We start from the raw sequence: 22,748 nt of genomic DNA on the forward strand, positions 1-22,748 counted from the left end.
ATTACGTACTGTCCCTCTGACATAGTTAGTTTCTGCCCTCTGACTTAGCTAGGTATTACCCATTTCCTTGCACATATTGGTTTGATTAAAACATCTTTATTTATTACACTGTCATCCTGACCTTGTCTTTTAGGAGGGGTCAGTATGTTCCTGTTATCCTTGGGGAATGTTTTTGTACCATCCTTGATATTGGGGTGTTCTGGTACCACTCTTCTAGAATGTGTTTGGGTGAGTACTCTGCACCTCTAGCACTTCTTAGGAATCTGTGTTTCTGCAATATTAGCCCTGTTCTTGCCAGACGGTGTGAGCTTGCAAGCAGGCGGAGCCTGACGTTTGCTCACAGCCTGACTTTTGCTAACTTTGCTTTATATCAGCAAAACTTGCCCACTACTTTAGCTCAAGCCTTATACGAGGCCTGTGGTACAAGGGCTTATATCTTAGACTCTCTTCCTACTACATTGGGCATTGTCAATTCTTTCACTGCTGATCTTTTTCACTGAAACCTCCAGCCACATGCCAATCCCTCAGTACCAAACAGCCTCTCATCCCACCCCAGGTACCAACAGCCCAGATCCTCAAAGTATTTAGGTGTCTAATTCCCATTGAAATACTCTCCTATATACCTTTAAGGTCCTGCGCCAAAATCCCCAAATGTCCCCCATCCAGGAAGTAAAACCTCCAGCTCCCCCTTAAAAGAATCTCTCCCGTAGCTACACATTCTCAGCACAAAGATGTTGGGATATTGGAAACTGATCACCTGGGAATAGTGTAAACTAAACGCAATCAAATATCTTGCTGCACTAATTGCACCATTTAAATCTATTTTAAAATGCCCTTTAAAATTGTCTCTGACATTGCTGCAAAATCTCCCCTAGAGGCTGCAGAATCACTGGTGGCTACGGGCAACATTTCTTATTCCCTGACCTTGCAAAATCCCTGGGCCTTCAGAATCATAAAGAATTGACAGACAAATGCCATTTGCTTCACCTTCACGTCCACATCTCTGCCCTTTTGACTGGCCAGAAATACGCTCTAGCCTCAATGTCGTGGAGTCAGATGTTAGAGAAACCTATTTTATGGTGGTCACGTGAATAGGCTCCGATTTTTATATTTCCCCAGGGGTGTTCCACCCCCACTCTGCCCTGAAGCCCCACCCTTGCTCTGCCTCTTCCCACCCCCACTCCCAGAAGCCCCCGCCTGCCCACCACTCACTGTTCTCTGCCCTCCTCCAAACTCTCCCTGAGCCACCAAACAGCTGTTTGTTGGTGCCGCCATCAGTTGTTTAGCAGTGCCCTCTAATTAGCTGATCAGGGCATTGCCAAACAGCTGATCGGCCACGCTGCTGAACAGCTGTGGCTGGTGGGTGCTGAGCACCCACTATTTTTTCCCAGGGGTGCTCCATCCCTAGAACACCCCAGTAGTTAGCACCTATGATCCCATGGAACCATTCCCCTTTGCCCCTATCTCAGGGACATAGCCGGAGTGGGGATCCTGCCAAAAAGAAAGGGAAGAGTCTCTCCCCAGTGAAAGAGGCCGGTGGGAAAATGAAGATCAGGAACTTGTTGTCAACATCAAAAAATGCCACCCGCCCCCCTTCATAGTCCAGAGCCACCCGGATTCTCCTGGGGATCGTAGGCAGGGGCAGAATGGTCTCACAGGAGGTGTAAGCCCGGTACTGACTGCCCCAATGACCCACAGCCCAGATCTCCTGCTCAGGGTAATTGCTCATTCGTCCCTTCCTTCTTACAGACTCCCTGGCCACCCCCACCGACCAGATTCCCCCAACGCCCACCTCCACCTCCCAGTAGCATCTGCCCGAGGCGAACCCCTCACGGCCCAGCACAGAGAGAACAGAATCAAATCGCTCGGGATTGTCGGGCAGATCCCGCTGCTCGTGTCCCCGTCTCACGCCTTTCCCATCCACAGACAGGATGAGCTGGGGATGAGCCGTGTCTGGATCCAGAGTCACATTCGCTGGGGAGAGAGAATCAGAGCGTTAGGGGCAGAGCTCGGCCCTAGCGAAGGAGGGGACCTTTTCTCGCACTCCCAAGCAGCCCGGTCCCAGCTGGGTCGCTCCCTGATTTTCTGCCTCTCTGTCCCGGCTCTCTGTCCTCTCCCAGGTTCTAGGGGTGCTGCTAAATCTGCTGCTGTGACTGCTTCTCTCTGCCTCCTCCCCTTCTGCATCTCCCTGTGGGGGCTGCCCCACTGACAGCAGCAGGGACAGAGCAGGGGAGGCAGCAGAGCCTGGGAATCACCAGTTGTGCCCGTTAAGGAGAGACACCCCGGCCCCAGCTAGCAAGGAGGAAGGAGGAGGCAGCCCAGACCACAGGGAGTGTGTGTGGGAGGGCACAACCAGCACCCAGCCCACTGTGAAATGGAAGAGAAATAGGAGATGCCAACCAATGGAGAGCTGCCTCCCAGCCCACGTGGCAGAGGGGAGGAGGAGGCACCCAGTGGTGTAGCCCATAGGGCAGGGGCGGGCAAACTTTTTGACCTGAGGGCCACATCGGGTTTCCAAAATTGTATGGAGGGCCAGTTAGGGGAGGCTGTACCCGTCCCTGCCCCCTATCCGACCCCCGCCTGCTTCTCGCTCTCTGATGGCCCCCCCGGGACTCCTACCCCATCCAACCGCCCCTGTTCCCTGTGCCCTGATGGCCCCCCAGGGACTCCTACCTCATCCGCCACCCTCTGCTCCCTGCCCCTGACCGACCCCCTGCCCCCCCGCCCGACTGCCCCCCACTGCCCCATCCAACCCCGCCTCTCATTCCTGACTGCCCCCCGGGACCCCTGCCCCCACTCACCCCCCCTGTTCCCTGCTCTCTGACCGCCCCACCCCCTATCCACACTCCCGCCCCCACACCACCCCCTTGAACTCCCCTGCCCTCTATCCAACCCCCCCTGCCCACTTACTATGCTGCCTGGAGCACCAATGGCTGGCGGCGCTATAGCCGCGCTGCCCAGCTGGAGCCAGCCACACCACCGTGCAGCACAGAGCACTGGGTCAGGCCCCAGGAGCTCACAGCCCCACCGCCCAGAGCATTGCGCCGGCGGTGCAGTGAGCTGAGGCTGCAGGGGAGGGGGAACAGCAGGGGAGGGGCCGGAGGCTAGCCTCCTGGGGCAGGAGTTAAGGGGCCAGGCAGGAGGGTCCTGCAGGCCGGATGTGGCCTGAGGGCCTAGTTTGCCCACCTCTGCCATAGGGCAAGCTTGCCTATATTCACTGTCTTGCCTTCATTATATTTAGCTGCTTTCAATATATTCAGCTGTAATGTAAGAAACCTAAATCGGGGTTCTCAAACTTCATTGTACCGCGACCCTGTTCCGACAACAAAAATTACTATATGACACCAGAAGGGGGGACCGAAGCCTGAGCCCTCCTGACCCAGTCAGGGGGACCAAAGCCCAAGGGCTTCAGCCCAGGTGAGGGGCCTGAAACCCTGAGCCTTATCACCCAGGGCTGAAGCCCTCAGGCTTTGGCTTCAGCCCCGGGCAGTGAGGCTGGGGCTTCAGCTTTGGCTCTGGGCCCCAGCAAGTCTAACGCCAGCCCTGGTGATCCCATTGAAACGAGGTCATGACAATAAACTTTGAGGTCACAAACCCCAGTTTGAGATCTGCTGCAGGATTAGCTGAAGCATAAATTAGCATAAGTGTTAAGCAGGTGGTAACCCTTGAATAGATTAATGGCCTAATGGTTACATTTAGATGTTGGGAAATAAGGAGAGCTTGCTCAGCGGTACTACAATGTTCCAGTCCGTGCTACTGCAAGGAACATCAGAAGGAATAATCACAAATCCGCCGGAGCAAGGGGTGATGGTATGATCATGGGCTGAAATGACTGTTACATGTTAACCCAGCATTTCTCAAACGGGGGTTCCGCAAGGGTATTCCAGGGCGTCTGCCGGCCCCACTGATCAACTCCTCCCCCTCCCTCTCAGAGCCTCCTGCACACTGGGGAACAGCTGTTCAGCGGCGTGCAGGAGGTCCTGGGAAGGAGGGGGAGGAGCAGGGACGTGGCGCACTCGGGGAAGGAGGTGGGGAAAAGGAGGGGCCGGGGTGGAGTGGGGGTGGGAAAAGATGGGGCGGCGGTGGGGCATTGGGGAAGGGTGGAGTGGGGCAGGGCCTGGGGCTGAGTAGGGGGATTGGGGGGGTCCGTGAAAAAATTTAAATCAAAATGGGGGTCCTCAGGTTGCTAAAGTTAGAGAACCACTGTGTTAACCTATAGATGCCAGAGATGGGGCTGGTCCTGTTGTCTCTTACCACCAGGTCCTCAATTAAGGCTGTGAGTATGCAATTCAAGGATAACCCTGATACTGTATAATCTCTACCTTGTTATGTGGCTTGGGTCTTTTCTAGCTTTCTCCATTATTTTCATAAAGGTATGTAAGGTTTTACTTTGCCCTCAGGGTATGTGTCCTTGTCATCCAACCTGAGACTCCCCACAAGATATTGACCTCCATCGTGTCAGGTCTGATTCTGGGGGAAGAACCTTATCACACTCCGATCGATTGGCCACCAATCCAAAGATGATTAACCTTCCAAAGGGTCAGGCAACAGTGGAGAGGTCCTAAAGAGCCAGGGTGAAGGGAAGATCATAAATGGAGACCCCGCAGCCCAGTGGGAAGAAAAAATGGGAGATCCAGGTGACTGAGGGAGAGAAGCAAGGGGAGGATCAAGCCAACAGCACTAAATCCCAGTCAGTCAGTGGATTGCACTGCCACCCCCCATCTCACTCCCATGCCGCACTTGTCAGGTGGGAACAGCAGTTAAGGGGTTAATATTGTAGGCTGTTTAAGTCCCCATCCCTTTTCCTGTCACCCTCTCTCTCTCTTTTGAAAGGAGGTTGTTTTGTTTGATCTCCGAGGGTCTTCTGCCATTCAAGCCAGAGCTACAAATGCAAACCAGGAAATATCTTTGTAAAAACTCACCCTTTCTTCCTGTGGTGTCCACACCCCATGCTAGAGATCTCCCTGCACCGGTCTCTAACCCCAGAGCCAGAGTGTCTAGAGAGGAGAGATGTCATGGAGTCAGCTTTATGCCCAGCTTTCCACTCTGAATTAAACAAGTCCGCTTAATGAGGTAAGGAAACAGAGCAAGGGAAAGGGGCAGAGATATGGAGAGAAAAAACTTATTTAGTCAAGCCTGATGTACCTTAAATGGAATCAAGAATATCCCAGGAACATTTTTATACAACTATATCACTTGTTTTCTCGAAGGATCTCAGAACACCAATGCATGCCTAGATTGAACATCAGAGAGCCTAGCGCAGACTGCAGTTCTCGTCTGTTGGCCTGACCCATTGAGCTTTGATCAGCCCCACTGGTTGCTCCCTAGTGGTGAGGGGCTGGGCTGATCTAAGCTGGGAGACTTGGTGTAAATCGTCATTTGCTAGGCAAACTAACAGGAGAGCTTGGGAGGGAGCCGAGAGAGGGCACACGAGAGGCTTTCCTTCTCTGTGCGGATTTCAAGATGGCCAGCGCTAGAACAGCAGTGGTGATTTACCACGGATGCACCATGTTTTCTTTTCTGCCAGAAGCCAGAAGGGACTTCCTGTGCATGAAGTGCAAGGGGCTGGCTGTGCTGGAGGAATAGAACATCATGATTTTGAAGATGGGGAAACTGAGGCACATAGCACTGAATTGATTTTTCCAGGGTCACTCACCGAATCAGTGGAGGACCTAGAACAAAACCCAAGTCTCCTGACTCCCAGCCCCCAGCTCCATCTCCTTAAACCATTGTTTACTGGATCTCTTTCTCCGTTCATTCATGAGTAGGGCCCTACCAAATTCATGGTCCAGTTTGGTCAATTTCACAGTCATGGGATTTTAAAAGTAATAAATTTCATGATTTTAGCTATTTAAATCTGAAATTTCACAGTGTTGTAGGGGTCCTGACCCAAAAAGGAGTTGTGGGGGAGTTGCAAGGTTATTATGGGGGGGATTGTGGTACTGCTACCCTTACTTCTGTGCTGCTGGTGGCAGAGCTGGGCCCTCAGTCAGCAGCCGCCACTTTCTGGCCGCCCAACTCTGAAGGCAGCAGTGCAGAAGTAAGGGTGGCAATACCACAACCCCCCTTAAATAACCTTGTGACTCCCCACAACACCCTTTTGAGTCAAGACCCACAATTTGAGAAACACTGGTCTCCCCCATGAAATTTGTACAGTATAGGGCAAAAGCACACAAAAGATCAGATTTCACAGGGGGAGACCAGATTTCACAGTCCGTGACGCATTTTTTATGGCTGTGAATTTGGTAGGGCTCTATTCATAAGCAGGATTCAGACCCTTTTGGATCTGGCACTGCTCCCTTCACCTGGATCCCAAATTTCTCATGATGTAGGAGAAACAAGTGACTAAAACATTGAACCACATTCATGTTATTTCATTTCTGAATCCTCATTTGAAACTTCTTTTGGCCTGGACAGTTCCCAGTCCCACCGCCCCGTCCAATAGTCCTATACTGTTCTTTTGCTGGGTTGTACATTAGCTGCTAAGTGGCCAGAGCCCATCTCCTCTCACAGTCACAGAGACACAACTCGATCCTCCGCCTGCCTCCTGTGATGGTACCTTTGAATTTCCTCAGGGTCTCCTTTAAAGCAATAGTTTGTTGAGAGAAATCACTGAGCCTCTTTTCCAGCTCAGGAGAAATCCCCATGGGCTGCTGGAACATTTTGCACCTGGAGAGAGAAAACTCTCTGAAGTAAATTGTATTCATTACATTAATTACTCCTTATTATGCATTACTTAATTGCCTTTTAATATGAAGCTCACGCCAGTCAATGCTCCTGCACTGAGGCCACAGAGAATAGATTCCTCTGTGTGTCCTACCCTCACAGAAGGTGACACCAAGGCACTGGCTGTACATGCTTCCCCCATAGTCATGATCCATCCTTAGGCTACAGAGACTATTAGGCTCAGATCCACAATGGGATTTAGGCATCTAAGTCCCAGATTTAGGTGGCATTGCAACCCCCTTCATCTGCCACCTAACCCTGTAGATGCTGTTAGGGGGCTTATTCCTTCACCCGCTCACTTCCCTGGTCCTTCTCGCATGAACAGAGAGCAACAATATCCGAAGTCCGAAGGTGCAAATAATTCAATGTTTATTGGGGTGAACTTCCAGCAAGCAATGATTCCAATGTCCTTCCTTAGTGTCCCCCTTCCCAGCTCTGACACCACAGAGCCTTGCCTGTGTCCCCCCATTTCTTGTTCCCATTCCCCTTTTAACAAAACATGATTCCAATTTCCCCACCTGCATTCCCTGTTCCCGTTTCCCCCCTTTCTTCCTGATTGACTGCAGACTGTATGGTAAAACTTGAGTTCTGCTTAGCTATACCTTAACCAATCATTTTACTGAAATTTAACTAACCAATCCTAACATATTGTAACATGATTATCTAACCAATTATATCCCAACACCTGAATTGGTTTACACCTAACAAACTTAATTATACAGCAGACAGAAACAATCACAGAAACAGACAGAGATTATACACACAAACAATAGGGAAATGGGGTCTACAGTGATAGAACAACAAAGAAATGAGGATTTTACATCCCAGCTATTGATAAGTGAGTTCTTGCCAGACAGGATGCTATCAAACTGAGTTTTCTTTTACTTCTTCTAGGCAGGTTTCAGAGTAGCAGCCGTGTTAGTCTGTATTCGCAAAAAGAAAAGGAGTACTTGTGGCACCTTAGAGACTAACAAATTTATTTGAGCATAAGCTTTCGTGAGCTACAGCTCACTTCATCGGATGCATTTGGTGGAAAATACAGTGGGGAGATTTATATACATACACAGAGAACATGAAACAATGGGTTTTATCATACACACTGTAAGGAGAGTGATCACTTAAGATAAGCCATCACCAGCAGCTGGGGGGGGGGGGCGGGAAGGTGGAAAACCTTTCATGGTGACAAACAAGGTAGGCTATTTCCAGCAGTTAACAAGAACATCTGAGGAACAGTGGGGGGTGGGGTGGGAGGGAGAAATAACATGGGGAAATAGATTTACTTTGTGAAATGACTCATCCATTCCCAGTCTCTATTCAAGCCTAAGTTAATTGTATCCAGTTTGCAAATTAATTCCAATTCAGCAGTCTCTCGTTGGAGTCGGTTTTGAAGTTTTTTTGTTGAAGGACAGCCACCCTCAGGTCTGTAATCAAGTGACCGGAGAGACTGAAGTGTTCTCCGACTGGTTTTTGAATGTTATAATTCTTGACGTCTGATTAGTGTCCATTTATTCTTTTACCTAGAGACTGTCCAGTTTGACCAATGTACATGGCAGAGGGGCATTGCTGGCACATGATGGCATATATCACATTGGTAGATGCGCAGGTGAACGAGCCTTTGATAATATGGCTGATGTGATTAGGCCCTATGATGGTGTCCCCTGAATAGATATGTGGACAGAGTTGGCAACGGGCTTTGTTGCAAGGATAGGTTCCTGGGTTAGTAACAGAACCACAGAACCTCCTGTCGTTCAACCTTTTTATACATAATTAAATATGACTTGGGCCAGACAGAGAATGCCTTGCCAGTCCCAGAGAGCACTCACCTGAGAGGTGGAAAACCTATGGTCAAATCTCATCGTTGCAATGCCTTAGAAGATACGGGCCTATGTGTATGGGTAGGAAGGAAGTTGCATCCTGGCCACTTAGGTCCATGTCCTCCATGCTCTGATGGCCAGGATGTTCCCATGTTGCTAGTGGTCTTTGTATTTTAGACCTCAAGCCCAACAGCAACTGGAGTCAGACCAGTCCCTCACCAGACACGGCTCACTCCACACAGAGGGTACATCTGCACGCTTCTTTCAGCGGGGTATAGAGTACATACATGGGGAGGCCCCCTTAGCATGGGTGTAAATAGCAGTGCAGGCTATGAGGCACGGCTTAGGTGAGTAAAAACACTCCTGAAGGGTGAGGATATGTAGACGAGAACATACCCCACATGCTCTCTACTCACCCAAGTCATGCCTCCCCGTCCACTCAGTGCTGTTTTCAGTAGGGTAGCGTCCCGCTGACTCCCTGCAGCTGGAACCTTTCCCCGCTGCTGGAAAAAAGACTCCAGAAGTGGGAAAAGGCTCTGGCAATGGGAGAGACAGTGGGGAAAGGCCCCTGCAGCTTCCCATTACTGAAGCCTATCTCCACAGCAAGGGAAAGACTCCGGCAGGGGAAGGCCGCAGCAAAAAGTGTCCTTTCCTTATTGTCTCCCCCCGCCGAAACCTTTCACCGCATGTAGTTACACAGCACAGTGTGGACAGAGCCTGTTTCTCATTGTGTTGTGTAGCTACATACACCCTACATGCTACCACCAGTGGTGTGTAGTGTAGACATAGCCAAAGAGTCAGCAGTGCTGGATTGTAACCAGGGCCCTAGAGATGAAAGGCCTCTTAATCCATCCCCAGCATCCTGAGACAGCCAGTCCCTTAGTGGTGGAAGCAGTGCTTAATTTGTGCCAGGGCATGCCAGGACTCACTGCCAGCACCTCTAGGCTTGGCAGTTCCTAGCCCCGGCATCTCTGGGCTGGCAGTTCACAGCCCCAGCACCTCTCGGCCTGGAAGTTCACAGCCCCGGCATCTCTCTGCTGGCAGTTCACAGCTCCGGCATCTCTGGGCCTGGCAGTTCATAGCCTTGCACCTCTGGGCTTGGAAATTCACAGCCCCGGAACCTCTGAGCCTGGCAGTTCATAGTCCTGGCACCTCTGGGCCTGGCAATTCACAGCCCTGGCACTTCTGGGCCTGGCTGTTCACAGTCCCAGCACCTCTGGGCCTGGCAGTTCACGGCCCCGGCACCTCTGGGCTTGGCAATTCATAGCCCCAGCACCTCTGGACCTGGCAGTTCACAGCCCCAGCACCTCTGGACCTGGCAGTTCATAGCCCCGGCACCTCTGGGCTTGATAATTCACAGCCCCGGCACCTCTGGGCCTGGCAGTTCAAAGTCCCGGCATCTCTGGGCCTGGCAATTCATAGCCCTGGCACCTCTGGGCTTGGCAGTTCATAGCCCTGGCACCTCTGGGCCTGGCAGTTCATAGCCCTGGCGCCTCTGGGCCTAGCAGTTCACAGCCCTGGCGCCTCTGGGCCCGGCAGTTCACAGCCCTGGCGCCTCTGGGCCTGGCAATTCACAGTCCCAGCAGCTCTGGGCCTGGCAGTTCACAGCCCTGGCACCTCTGGGCCTGGCAGTTCACAGTCCTGGCATCTCTGGGCCTGGCAGTTCATAGCCCTGGCACCTCTGGGCTTGGCAATTGACAGCCCCGGCACCTCTGGGCCTGGCAATTCACAGCCCTGGCACCTCTGGGCCTGGCAATTCACAGTCCCAGCACCTCTGGGCCTGGAAGTTCATAGCCTTGGCACCTCTGGGCTTGGCAATTCATAGCCCCAGCACCTCTGGACCTGGCAGTTCACAGCCCCAGCACCTCTGGACCTGGCAGTTCATAGCCCCGGCACCTCTGGGCTTGATAATTCACAGCCCCGGCACCTCTGGGCCTGGCAGTTCAAAGTCCCGGCATCTCTGGGCCTGGCAATTCATAGCCCTGGCACCTCTGGGCTTGGCAGTTCATAGCCCTGGCACCTCTGGGCCTAGCAGTTCACAGCCCTGGCGCCTCTGGGCCCGGCAGTTCACAGCCCTGGCGCCTCTGGGCCTGGCAATTCACAGTCCCAGCAGCTCTGGGCCTGGCAGTTCACAGCCCTGGCACCTCTGGGCCTGGCAGTTCACAGCCCTGGCACCTCTGGGCCTGGCAGTTCATAGCCCTGGCATCTCTGGGCCTGGCAGTTCATAGCCCTGGCACCTCTGGGCTTGGCAATTGACAGCCCCGGCACCTCTGGGCCTGGCAATTCACAGCCCTGGCACCTCTGGGCCTGGCAATTCACAGTCCCAGCACCTCTGGGCCTGGAAGTTCATAGCCTTGGCACCTCTGGGCTTGGCAATTCACAGCCCCGGCACCTCTGGGCCTGGCAGTTCACAGTCCCGGCATCTCTGGGCCTGGCAGTTCACAGTCCCGGCATCTCTGGGCCTGGCAGTTCATAGCCCTGGCACCTCTGGGCTTGATGCATCGGTTATGAAAGTAAAAAATATGGCTCCTAATTACCTGAGCCACGGCACTTCTTTCATTACAAAGTAATCACTGGGTGGACGATATTTAAAACCGCTTAATTAAACTTAACACTGGGAGAGTTGTGATTGTGCCCCCTATACCTTGCTGCTGTGCCCTGGGGTTTTAACATGACAAGAGAATGAAAGGCGAGGGGGAGTGAGAAGGAGCTATGTACCTGCTCAAGGTGATCCTGATGTCCTAGAAGGGAGAGAAAGAGAGAAAGGAAGTTGATTTGCACATGTGAAATGCCAAACACCCATCAAAGTTCCATAGGTTAAAGTCACAACCTGCTTCTACATATTTATTAAAGCATCTAGATCACAGAATTGGATTTTCCAAACCAGCCTCTAAATCTTCCCCTGGGGTTAGGCGGCGCATTCTATTGGGCACAGAGAAACAATCCAGCCTTTTCAAAAGGAAAATGCTAATCAGGAAGATTAACATTTCCCACCCCAATCCCCACATCCATCTCCACAGCAGATTCCTGAGTTTGGCACATGTTATGTTGCCTTAGCAAAATGTTTAGACTCCTACTTTGGACGCTGGGTTATGGGGTTCATTTGACAGGTTTCAGAGTAGCAGCCGTGTTAGTCTGTGTTCGCAAAAAGAAAAGGAGGACTTGTGGCACCTTAGAGACTAACAAATTTATTTGAGCATAAGCTTTCGTGAGCTACAGCTCACTGCATCGGATGCATTTGGTGGAAAATACAGATGGGAGATTTCAGAGTAGCAGCCGTGTTAGTCTGTATTCGCAAAAAGAAAAGGAGTACTTGTGGCACCTTAGAGACTAACAAATTTATTAGAGCATAAGCTTTCGTGAGCTACAGCTCACTTCATCGGATGCATTTGGTGGAAAAAACAGAGGAGAGATTTATATACACACACACAGAGAACATGAAACAATGGGTTTATCATACAAACTGTAAGGAGAGTGATCACTTAAGATAAGCCATCACCAACAGCAGGGGGGGGAAAGGAGGAAAACCTTCCATGGTGACAAGCAGGTAGGCTAATTCCAGCAGTTAACAAGAATATCAGAGGAACAGTGGGGGGTGGGGTGGGAGGGAGAAATACCATGGGGAAATAGTTTTACTTTGTGTAATGACTCATCCATTCCTAGTCTCTATTCAAGCCTAAGTTAATTGTATCCAGTTTGCAAATTAATTCCAATTCAGCAGTCTCTCGTTGGAGTATGTTTTTGAAGCTTTTTTGTTGAAGTATAGCCACTCTTAGGTCTGTGATCGAGTGACCAGAGAGATTGAAGTGTTCTCCAACTGGTTTTTGAATGTTATAATTCTTGACGTCTGATTTGTGTCCATTCATTCTTTTACGTAGAGACTGTCCAGTTTGGCCAATGTACATGGCAGAGGGGCATTGCTGGCACATGATGGCATATATCACATTGGTAGATGCACAGGTGAACGAGCCTCTGATAGTGTGGCTGATGTGATTAGGCCCTATGATGGTATCCCCTGAATAGATATGTGGACAGAGTTGGCAACGGGCTTTGTTGCAAGGATAGGTTCCTGGGTTAGTGGTTCTGTTGTGTGGTGTGTGCTTGCTGGTGAGTATTTGCTTCAGATTGGGGGGCTGTCTGTAAGCAAGGACTGGTCTGTCTCCCAAGATCTGAGAGAGCGATGGCTCATCCTTCAGGATAGGTTGTAGATCCTTGATGATGCGTTGGAGAGGTTTTAGTTGGGGGCTGAAGGTGATGGCTAGTGGCGTTCTGTTGTTTTCCTTGTTGGGCCTGTCCTGTAGTAGGTGACTTCTGGGTACTCTTCTGGCTCTGGCAATCTGTTTCTTCACTTCAGCAGGTGGGTATTGTAGTTGTAGGAATGCATGATAGAGATCTTGTAGCTGTTTGTCTCTGTCTGAGGGGTTGGAGCAAATGCGGTTATATCGTAGCGCTTGGCTGTAGACAATGGATCGAGTGGTATGATCTGGATGAAAGCTAGAGGCATGTAGGTAGGAATAGCGGTCAGTAGGTTTCTGATATAGGGTGGTGTTTATGTGACCATCGCTTATTAACACCGTACTGTCCAGGAAGTGGATCTCTTGTGTGGACTGGTCCAGGCTGAGGTTGATGGTGGGATGGAAACTGTTGAAATCATGGTGGAATTCCTCAAGAGCTTCTTTTCCATGGGTCCAGATGATGAAGATGTCATCAATGTAGCGCAAGTAGAGTAGGGGCATTAGGGGACGAGAGCTGAGGAAGCGTTGTTCTAAGTCAGCCAGAAAAATGTTGGCATACTGTGGGGCCATGCGGGTACCCATCGCAGTGCCGCTGATTTGAAGGTATACATTGTCACCAAATGTGAAATAGTTATGGGTCAGGACAAAGTCACAAAGTTCAGCCACCAGGTTAGCCGTGACAGTATCGGGGATACTGTTCCTGACGGCTTGTAGTCCATCTTTGTGTGGAATGTTGGTGTAGAGGGCTTCTACATCCATAGTGGCTAGGATGGTGTTTTTAGGAAGATCACCAATGGACTGTAGTTTCCTCAGGAAATCGGTGGTGTCTCGAAGATAGCTGGGAGTGCTGGTAACGAAGGGCCTGAGGAGGGAGTCTACATAGCCAGACAATCCTGCTGTCAGGGTGCCAATGCCTGAGATGATGGGGCGTCCAGGATTTCCAGGTTTATGGATCTTGGGTAGCAGATAGAATATCCCAGGTCGGGGTTCTAGGGGTGTGTCTGTGCGGATTTGTTCTTGTGCTTTTTCAGTTTCTTGAGCAAATGCTGTAGTTTCTTTTGGTAACTCTCAGTGCTAATAAGCGATGGTCACATAAACACCACCCTATATCGGAAACCTACTGACCGCTATTCCTACCTACATGCCTCTAGCTTTCATCCAGATCATACCACTCGATCCATTGTCTACAGCCAAGCGCTACGATATAACCGCATTTGCTCCAACCCCTCAGACAGAGACAAACACCTACAAGATCTCTATCATGCATTCCTACAACTACAATACCCACCTGCTGAAGTGAAGAAACAGATTCACAGAGCCAGAAGAGTACCCAGAAGTCACCTACTACAGGACAGGCCCAACAAGGAAAACAACAGAACGCCGCTAGCCATCACCTTCAGCCCCCAACTAAAACCTCTCCAACGCATCATCAAGGATCTACAACCTATCCTGAAGGATGAGCCATCGCTCTCTCAGATCTTGGGAGACAGACCAGTCCTTGCTTACAGACAGCCCCCCAATCTGAAGCAAATACTCACCAGCAACCACACACCACACAACAGAACCACTAACCCAGGAACCTATCCTTGCAACAAAGCCCGTTGCCAACTCTGTCCACATATCTATTCAGGGGATACCATCATAGGGCCTAATCACATCAGCCACACTATCAGAGGCTCGTTCACCTGCGCATCTACCAATGTGATATATGCCATCATGTGCCAGCAATGCCCCTCTGCCATGTACATTGGCCAAACTGGACAGTCTCTACGTAAAAGAATGAATGGACACAAATCAGACGTCAAGAATTATAACATTCAAAAACCAGTTGGAGAACACTTCAATCTCTCTGGTCACTCGATCACAGACCTAAGAGTGGCTATACTTCAACAAAAAAGCTTCAAAAACAGACTCCAACGAGAGGACTGCTGAATTGGAATTAATTTGCAAACTGGATACAATTAACTTAGGCTTGAATAGAGACTGGGAATGGATGAGTCATTACACAAAGTAAAACTATTTCCCCATGGTATTCTCCCTCCCACCCCACCCCCCACTGTTCCTCTGATATTCTTGTTAACTGCTGGAATTAGCCTACCTGCTTGTCACCATGAAAGGTTTTCCTCCTTTCCCCCCCCTGCTGTTGGTGATGGCTTATCTTAAGTGATCACTCTCCTTACAGTGTGTATGATAAACCCATTGTTTCATGTTCTCTGTGTGTGTGTATATAAATCTCTCCTCTGTTTTTTCCACCAAATGCATCCGATGAAGTGAGCTGTAGCTCACGAAAGCTTATGCTCTAATAAATTTGTTAGTCTCTAAGATGCCACAAGTACTCCTTTTCTTTTTGCGAATACAGACTAACACGGCTGCTACTCTGAAACCTATCCTGAAGGATGACCCATCACTCTCACAGATCTTGGGAGACAGACCAGTCCTTGCTTACAGACAGCCCCCCAATCTGAAGCAAATACTCACCAGCAACCACACACCACACAACAGAACCACTAACCCAGGAACCTATCCTTGCAACAAAGCCCGTTGCCAACTCTCTCCACATATCTATTCAGGGGATACCATCATAGGGCCTAATCACATCAGCCACACTATCAGAGGCTCGTTCACCTGCGCATCTACCAATGTGATATATGCCATCATGTGCCAGCAATGCCCCTCTGCCATGTACATTGGCCAAACTGGACAGTCTCTACGTAAAAGAATGAATGGACACAAATCAGACGTCAAGAATTATAACATTCAAAAACCAGTTGGAGAACACTTCAATCTCTCTGGTCACTCGATCACAGACCTAAGAGTGGCTATACTTCAACAAAAAAGCTTCAAAAACAGACTCCAAGGAGAGACTGCTGAATTGGAATTAATTTGCAAACTGGATACAATTAACTTAGGCTTGAATAGAGACTGGGAATGGATGAGCCATTACACAAAGTAAAACTATTTCCCCAAGGTATTTCTCCCTCCCACCCCACCCCCCACTGTTCCTCTGATATTCTTGTTAACTGCTGGAATTAGCCTACCTTGCTTGTCACCATGAAAGGCTTTCGTCCTCCCCCCCCCCCCGCCCCGCTGCTGGTGATGGCTTATCTTAAGTGATCACTCTCCTTACAGTGTGTATGATAAACCCATTGTTTCATGTTCTCTGTGTGTGTGTATATAAATCTCTCCTCTGTTTTTTCCACCAAATGCATCAGATGAAGTGAGCTGTAGCTCACGAAAGCTTATGCTCTAATAAATTTGTTAGTCTCTAAGGTGCCACAAGTACTCCTTTTCTTTTGGCCCTATGATGGTGTCCCCTGAATAGATATGTGGACAGAATTGGCAACGGGCTTTGTTGCAAGGATAGGTTCCTGGGTTAGTGGTTCTGTTGTGTGGTGTGTGGTTGCTGGTGAGTATTTGCTTTAGGTTGGGGGGCTGTCTGTAAGCAAGGACTGGCCTGTCTCCCAAGATCATCGGATGCAGTGAGCTGTAGCTCACGAAAGCTTATGCTCAAATACATTTGTTAGTCTCTAAGGTGCCACAAGTCCTCCTTTTCTTTTTGGGTTCATTTGCTGGCTCTGCTGCAGCCTCTCTCTGTGCCTGGCACATTGGGGCCTCTGGAGGCTATTGTAATACAAACAATAAGTTAAATATTTATGGGCTCATTTGGATTTGATCTTCCCTAGAGCACTAGCTGAGTGCAGAACTCTGGCAAGCAAAGTTGCCACAGGGCTCTGGCATTCTGCATGCACAGTGCAGCCATAGGCAGCGTCTCACAGAGAACTGGGAGAGCGGGCTACATACCAGGAATATTCCACATCAGAGAGAATTTTGGGGGCAATTTTGGCATCATCCCAATTTTGTGCATCATCCCCTGTGAAGATATTTCAGGATACCGTGCAGAGGCAACTGGGGTGTCTCTAACAGAACGGGGGAAAGGCTCTGGCAATGGGGAAAGGATCCTGCAGCTGCCCACTGCTGGAGCCTATCGCCACAGCAAGGAAATTCACCTGCAGGAAATCACTCGCTGGCTGCTGGCACTTCCCCTCCAGCTCACTGATCAGGCTATTAAGATGGGAAATCTCTATGGGAAATCTCGTGACCGTTTCCTTTTGCCACTTCATAATCCTGTCCAACTCTCCCAGCCGGGCCAGCAGGAGGCGCTCTTGTTCCTCCAGAAACTGGTGGAGCTGCTGAAATTCAAACCCAATTCTCTGCCTCTCCTTTTTGATCTTTTCCTGTAACAAATAAATAGAAATGGGGAATGGGCAGGTAAAGACCCTGCAGAGAGATCAGGGGTATTTCATACAGCCATGTGTCTGCCAAAAGGAAATTTCTCACTTCCCCAAAAAGTCATTTCAATACTTTTTTTGAGACAAACTCCCTATGGATGAGAGAGAGATCTTCCTAAAGCTTCCTTAATCAGTCCTAATTTATGTTAATAGTGTTCAGAGTAGCAGCCGTGTTAGTCTGTATTCGCAAAAAGAAAAGGAGTACTTGTGGCACCTTAGAGACTAACAAATTTATTAGAGCATAAGCTTTCGTGAGCTACAGCTCACTTCATCGGATGCATGAAGTTAATAGTATGTGATCTTTAGCATAGATTCATAGATTCCAAGGCCAGAAGAGACCATTGTGATCATCTAGTCTGATCTGTGTAACACAGGCCATAGGATTTTCCAAAACATTTTTTCTTTAATTAGAGCATATCTTTTTTTTAAGAAAAACAATCTTGATTTAAAAGTTGTCAGTGACTGAGAATCTGCCATGACCCTTGGTAATATTCCAGTGGTTAATTATCCTCACTGTTAAAAATATACACCTTATTTATAGTCCGAATTTGTCTAGCTTCAACTTCCAGCCAGACAATTGTGGTATATTTTTGTCCTCTAGTTTCAAAGAGCTCATTATCAAACATTTGTTTCCCACGTAGGTACTTACATACCGCGATCCAGTCACTTCTGAAGCCTTATTTATGTTAAGTTGAAAAGATGGAGCTCCTTGCATCTATGACTAGAAGGCACGTTTTCTATTCTATTGATCAGTTTCGTAGCTCTTCTCTGAACCCTCTCCACTTTATCAACATCCTTTCTGAATTGAGGACACCAGAACTGGACACAGGATTCCAACAGCAGTTTCACCAGGACCAAATACATAAGTAAAATAACCTCTCTACCCCTACTCGAAAGTCCCATGGTTACGCATCCAAGGATCACATTTTGGCTACAGCATGATTAGGATGTTCTCATATCACGGGCCTAGTGAACTCCAGATTCATCTAGCAGCAGAAAGGGCAGCAGGAGGCAGGACTCAGGTTAACATTCTCTCGCTCTCTGGCTGTGTCTACACTGAAACCGCTACAGTAGCACAGTGGCACAGTGGCAGTGCTGCAGCTGCTCTGTGGTAGGGCGTCAGTGTAGACACTCACTGCAGCAACAGGAGGGGGTCACCCCAGAGGCAGATCAAGGTCTCCTGGGGTCCTGGGCCACAGCAAGTGAGGGGGCCCCGACGCCAAAACTGTGGCCCTACCCCACTCCTTCCACCTGTAGCCCCACCCCCGTTCCGCCCCTTCCACCTGCAACCCCGCACATGGCCCACCCTTGTTCCGCCCCTCCCCCCATGGCCCTCCCCTCATTCTACCCATGGCCCCACTCTTGTTCCGCCTCTTCCCCCATGGCCCTGCCCCTGTTCCTCCCACAGTCCTGCCCCCATTCCACTCTTTCCCCCACAGCCCTATCCTGTCCCCCCCCCCGCTTGCTCCTTCCCCCCACTGTGGCACCAAGACTGGAGAAGCTCTGCACCGAGGTTGTGGTGGGGAGTGAGAGCTCCTCCCGCCCTGGGGCCGTGGCAGGGGGAGATTTTTTCAGCCCGTTGGCCCATGCGGTAATCTGGGACTGGTTCTCCCATTGCTGTGCTAAATCCACCTCCCCGAGAAGCAGTCGCTAGGTTGATGGAAGAATTCTTCTATCAACTTAGCACTGTCTACACCAGGGCAGGTCAGCGTAACTATGTCTTTCGGGGGGGGTGGATTTTTCACATCCCTGAATGACATAGCTGGGTCCAACTAACATGTTAGTGTAGACCTGGCCCATTTCTCTATCTCACACACACCCCCTGTACTGGCAGAGACTCCTGGGCAAAGGGAGATATGGGAAATTAAAAGCATGACACCAACAAAAAAATCCAATGAGAAAAATCATGATATCAGCACATCAGACATTTAAAAAACAAATACAAACCACAGAGACAAATGCTCATGAACACACAAGAGAGAGACATCCAGAAACTTCCTATAGGCACTCCCATGGACACAGACGACCCATGCCTGCCATTAGTGGTGCAGGGGGTGGGGGGGGGAGTGAGGGCAGCTGGCTTCAGCAGTGTAACTGAGTATGCTCAGTCCGTGGGAGCATGCTCAGTACAAACTGTGCAGCAAATCTGGGGGGCACATGATCCCCCTATGTGTTGCCTCTGCATGTGGAAATGCAATCACACATGCATCACACTCAGGAGCATGTGGTCACAGAAGAACAGAAATACCATCCCTACATGGAAGCCGTAGAGCGAGAGACACATTGACACATACTTATTTATTGTCTCAGAGAGACACAAACATTCACAACCCAGGGTCTTAAGCTTGAGCTCCACTTAAAAGTTATATCAGCATAATCACAGCGGTCAGGGGTGACAGCGCTAGGAAGAATTCTTCCGTAACCTCTCGGGGAGGTGGATTACCTACGCTTATGGGAGAGCCCCTCCTGTCAGCATAAGTTGTGTCCACACTTGCGTCTACAGCTGTGCCGTGGTGGTGTTTTCAGTGTAGACAAGCCCCAAGATTTAATAGCCCATATTTAAATCCTAGTCTAGACAAAGCCAGCGATACTCACTCAAAGACAGAGATCCTCTCTCTGCTTTGGGCACCTACCAGATACTCCCAGCTCCTCCTCTCGCCAGTCAGTTTAAATTCCAGGAGTTTTTCTCTCTCTTCCCTCAGAGCCTGCAGTCGAGCCTTGACTTGCTCCTGAGAAGAGAAAAAGATTTTGGTGGGATTTCCTTTTTGGGTGGGGGAGGAGTGGATCCAATTCAGACTTCACTTAAATAAACTCTTTACCAGCTACTCTAACTCACGGGGAGAACTTTCTTAATGCCACTTGCATGTAAATTCCCTGGCTGGCTGGGGCCACGTTTGCCTCCCATAAGTTACTGGGTTCCCCCCCCCCCCCAGTCAGTAATGCTGGCCTGTGTAACAAACCAAGGGCTCTGCTTAGCAGTCAGGCGGTCTGGGAAGCAAGGAGTGAGTTATTGCTTTGTTGGGTATGAAATTAATGACACAAAAGAAGACAAAAATGACCTTAGTCAACTTTATTTCAAATAGACCAGCTTCAGAAAGGAACTTGCAACATCTAAAGGGCTCGTCTATGCTAGAATCACTACAGCAGCACAGCTGTACCAATGCAGTTGTTAGCAAAATACATCCATTAAAAAGCCAGGGAATTAGGAGTCAGTGTTAAACTGGATACACTGCGTACAAGAATTGGAGAAAGGCATTACCTTCTTGGGAGTGAAATAAGTGGCATAGAGCAAGGAGTAATATATTACTCCAGTCAGTTTTATTCACAACAGGTTCAGTGACTGAGGAATGTCGTTTCAGGGTGAAATAGCCCTGATCTCGTGACACACACATGCTTAACTTACTACTCTGAGTAGCCTCATTGACATGGTAATATAAATTTAAGCATGTGCATAAGGATTTATCTAGACTTGCCAATCATTGCGGGTGTGAATTTAAAGCACAGTACATGTGTGGACACTTTTACTCCAAAACTACAGTGATGTATTCCTATTCAGCTTAATCCACTTTACAGGAGCAAGAGCATTCTTGCTCCAAAATAAGAGCGTCCACACACGGAGTTGATCAGGAATTTCTCCATGTAATAGGCAAGCCCTAATTAGTGTTTGGAAGACTGCGACCTTCGATGCAAAAGGGCACGTTCATTTAGGTCTAATTCCCAGACTATGTAACATTTTCTTTAATGTTAGGTGCACAGATCAGTAATTTAAGAGCACAACCCCTTGCAGGAACGCTTGTTAGCAAAAAGAATGAATGAGACATTAGGTGTTCAGGTTCCACTAGGAAAAAAAAAAAACAGTTTACAGGAGCACAGATCAAAAATTTAGTGGCTAAGACCTTGCTCCTCAAAGATACCTAGGCTCTCAATTTCCAGTGATTTCAATGGAATCCAGAAATCTAAATACCTCTGAAGCTCTGGGCCAAAATTCCATGCAAGAACTCTGTTGTGAGCATCAATAGACCATCAATAACGCAGGAAATGAGAAGTTCAAGTTGAACTGGAAAGAAACCCAACGTTTAGTCTAGAAATTGCCCAGTGAAGGGCCCAAATTACACTAGGATTTACTGAACTGCTGCCATTTTGATTTTGAAAAGCCAACCAACCAAAAACATAAATGAGGCATAAATAGAGACTCTGGAGAGAGAGATTTTCTACCTTGTACTTCTGGGCAGCCTCCTCTATGGGAACCACAACGTGAGCTCCATGCGCCCAGGACTCTCTGCAGACCAAACATATTAATTGTTGTTCCTCCACACAGAAGAGTTTCAGAGGCTCCCTATGTTTCTCACACATGTGCTCTACCTCTGGCTCTTTTGCTGGAGGTAACTTCAGCTGTTTCACTAGCTCCACCATGTTCGCCAGCTCCCTGTTGAGCCTGAAGTTTCTCTGCTGGGCGGTCTGTCTGCATTGGGGGCAGGAGAAGTTTATAGCCAGTTTGCCCCAGCACTGAGTGATGCAGGCTCGGCAGAAGTTGTGCCCACAGTGTATAGACACCGGGTCTTGGAAATACTCCAAGCAGATGGAACAAGAAGCTTCCTCTTGGAGTTTTTCCACAGTAGCCATGGCTCTCCATGAGGACAAGTGTGACAGCAGGTTAGTTTCACATCACTTCCCTTTGAGTGCATCCTGACAGCATTTCTTCTTCTGGAGCCGGCTCATTTGCTGGGCTGGAATGAGCCCCATCTAGTTTCAGCCCCTGAGGCCCTGGAGAGCAATGTGACCTTCCCCATGCAGGGAACAATGCTACTTAATTCCCAGGTTAAAAAAAAATGCTTTGAAACCGCAATTAAGAGAATGGATCTCTCTGCTATTGAAGGGCAGAACAGTGAAATCCTGCGCCCAAATGTCAATAAATGAATGTCATGCAATCATTTATTTAAATCCAGACACAGTAAGAAAAATTATTGGCGGTTAGGAGTCAGATTTCACCAACAGATAAAGATTATCCATCACTGGAGACTTTTAAGAGCAGGTTAGACAAACACCTGTCAGGGATGATCAGATAATACTTAGTCCTGCCATGAGGGTAGGGGACTGGACTAGATGACCTCTGAAGGTCCCTTCCAGTTCTATGAGTCTATGATTACCAAGTAGGGAAGTGCTCCAAGCTAAGCGTATCTCTGTCCCCGTCCTTCTTTATCCCCTGCTGATCTGCCACCTTTGCGCCACCCAAGTTGTGTTTATATTTATTGATATTCCTGTAGCTCCTAGACCTGCCCCAGTCAGGCTCGGAGACCTGCTGTGTTGCAGGCCAGACAAACTTGTAATAAAAGCCCAGCTCCTCAGGTATTTAGCCTCCATTGGAAGTTAGGAGACTAAATACATTTCAGGACCTGGAGCAAAAATCCTTCCTCCGTATTCATTAACATTCCCACCATTTCCTGGAGCGGGGAAAGGAGTGGATGCTGCAGACAGGGCCCTATATCAGCCATGGCAGTCCATTCAAGGCAAGGCAAACAAGCAAAAAAAAAAAAAAAAAAATCAGAAACTGAGGCCTGGTCTGCACTCGGGAATTCAGTCCGTATAACGACATCGCTCAGGGAATGTGAAAAATCCACCCCCCGAGTGACACAGCCTAGTGCAGCCTGGACACAACCTAGCCCCCAGGGTAGAGAGCACTGTGT

At 49.1% G+C, this 22,748-nt stretch overlaps 1 protein-coding gene across 1 annotated transcript; it reads right to left on the minus strand.

Annotated features, from left to right (window-relative positions):
* Positions 1 to 1,210: 1,210 nt before the first annotated feature.
* On the minus strand, positions 1,211 to 21,687 carry LOC119842860 (zinc finger protein RFP-like). Its single transcript, XM_043496932.1, has 6 exons — positions 21,280 to 21,687; positions 19,698 to 19,793; positions 16,783 to 17,010; positions 11,259 to 11,281; positions 6,560 to 6,669; positions 1,211 to 1,974 (listed from the first exon to the last, which is right to left on the minus strand). The coding sequence occupies exons 1-6, from the start codon at positions 21,685 to 21,687 to the stop codon at positions 1,466 to 1,468; spliced, it is 1,374 nt and encodes a 457-aa protein (XP_043352867.1). The 3' UTR covers positions 1,211 to 1,465.
* Positions 21,688 to 22,748: the final 1,061 nt, after the last annotated feature.

This window comes from Dermochelys coriacea, chromosome 14, assembly GCF_009764565.3.
Source record: "Dermochelys coriacea isolate rDerCor1 chromosome 14, rDerCor1.pri.v4, whole genome shotgun sequence".
Classification (NCBI taxonomy): domain Eukaryota; kingdom Metazoa; phylum Chordata; order Testudines; family Dermochelyidae; genus Dermochelys; species Dermochelys coriacea.

Excerpts from the sequence above, each read along its gene's own strand:
- LOC119842860 (XM_043496932.1), bottom strand. The coding sequence starts at position 21,687 with ATGGCTACTGTGGAAAAACTCCAAGAGGAAGCTTCTTGTTCCATCTGC. Across the intron at positions 17,011-19,697 it reads GGAGGAGCTGGGAGTATCTG|GAAAAGATCAAAAAGGAGAG; the intron begins GTAGGTGCCCAA and ends TATTTGTTACAG. Across the intron at positions 6,670-11,258 it reads ATCAGGATCACCTTGAGCAG|GTGCAAAATGTTCCAGCAGC; the intron begins GTACATAGCTCC and ends TTCTCTCTCCAG.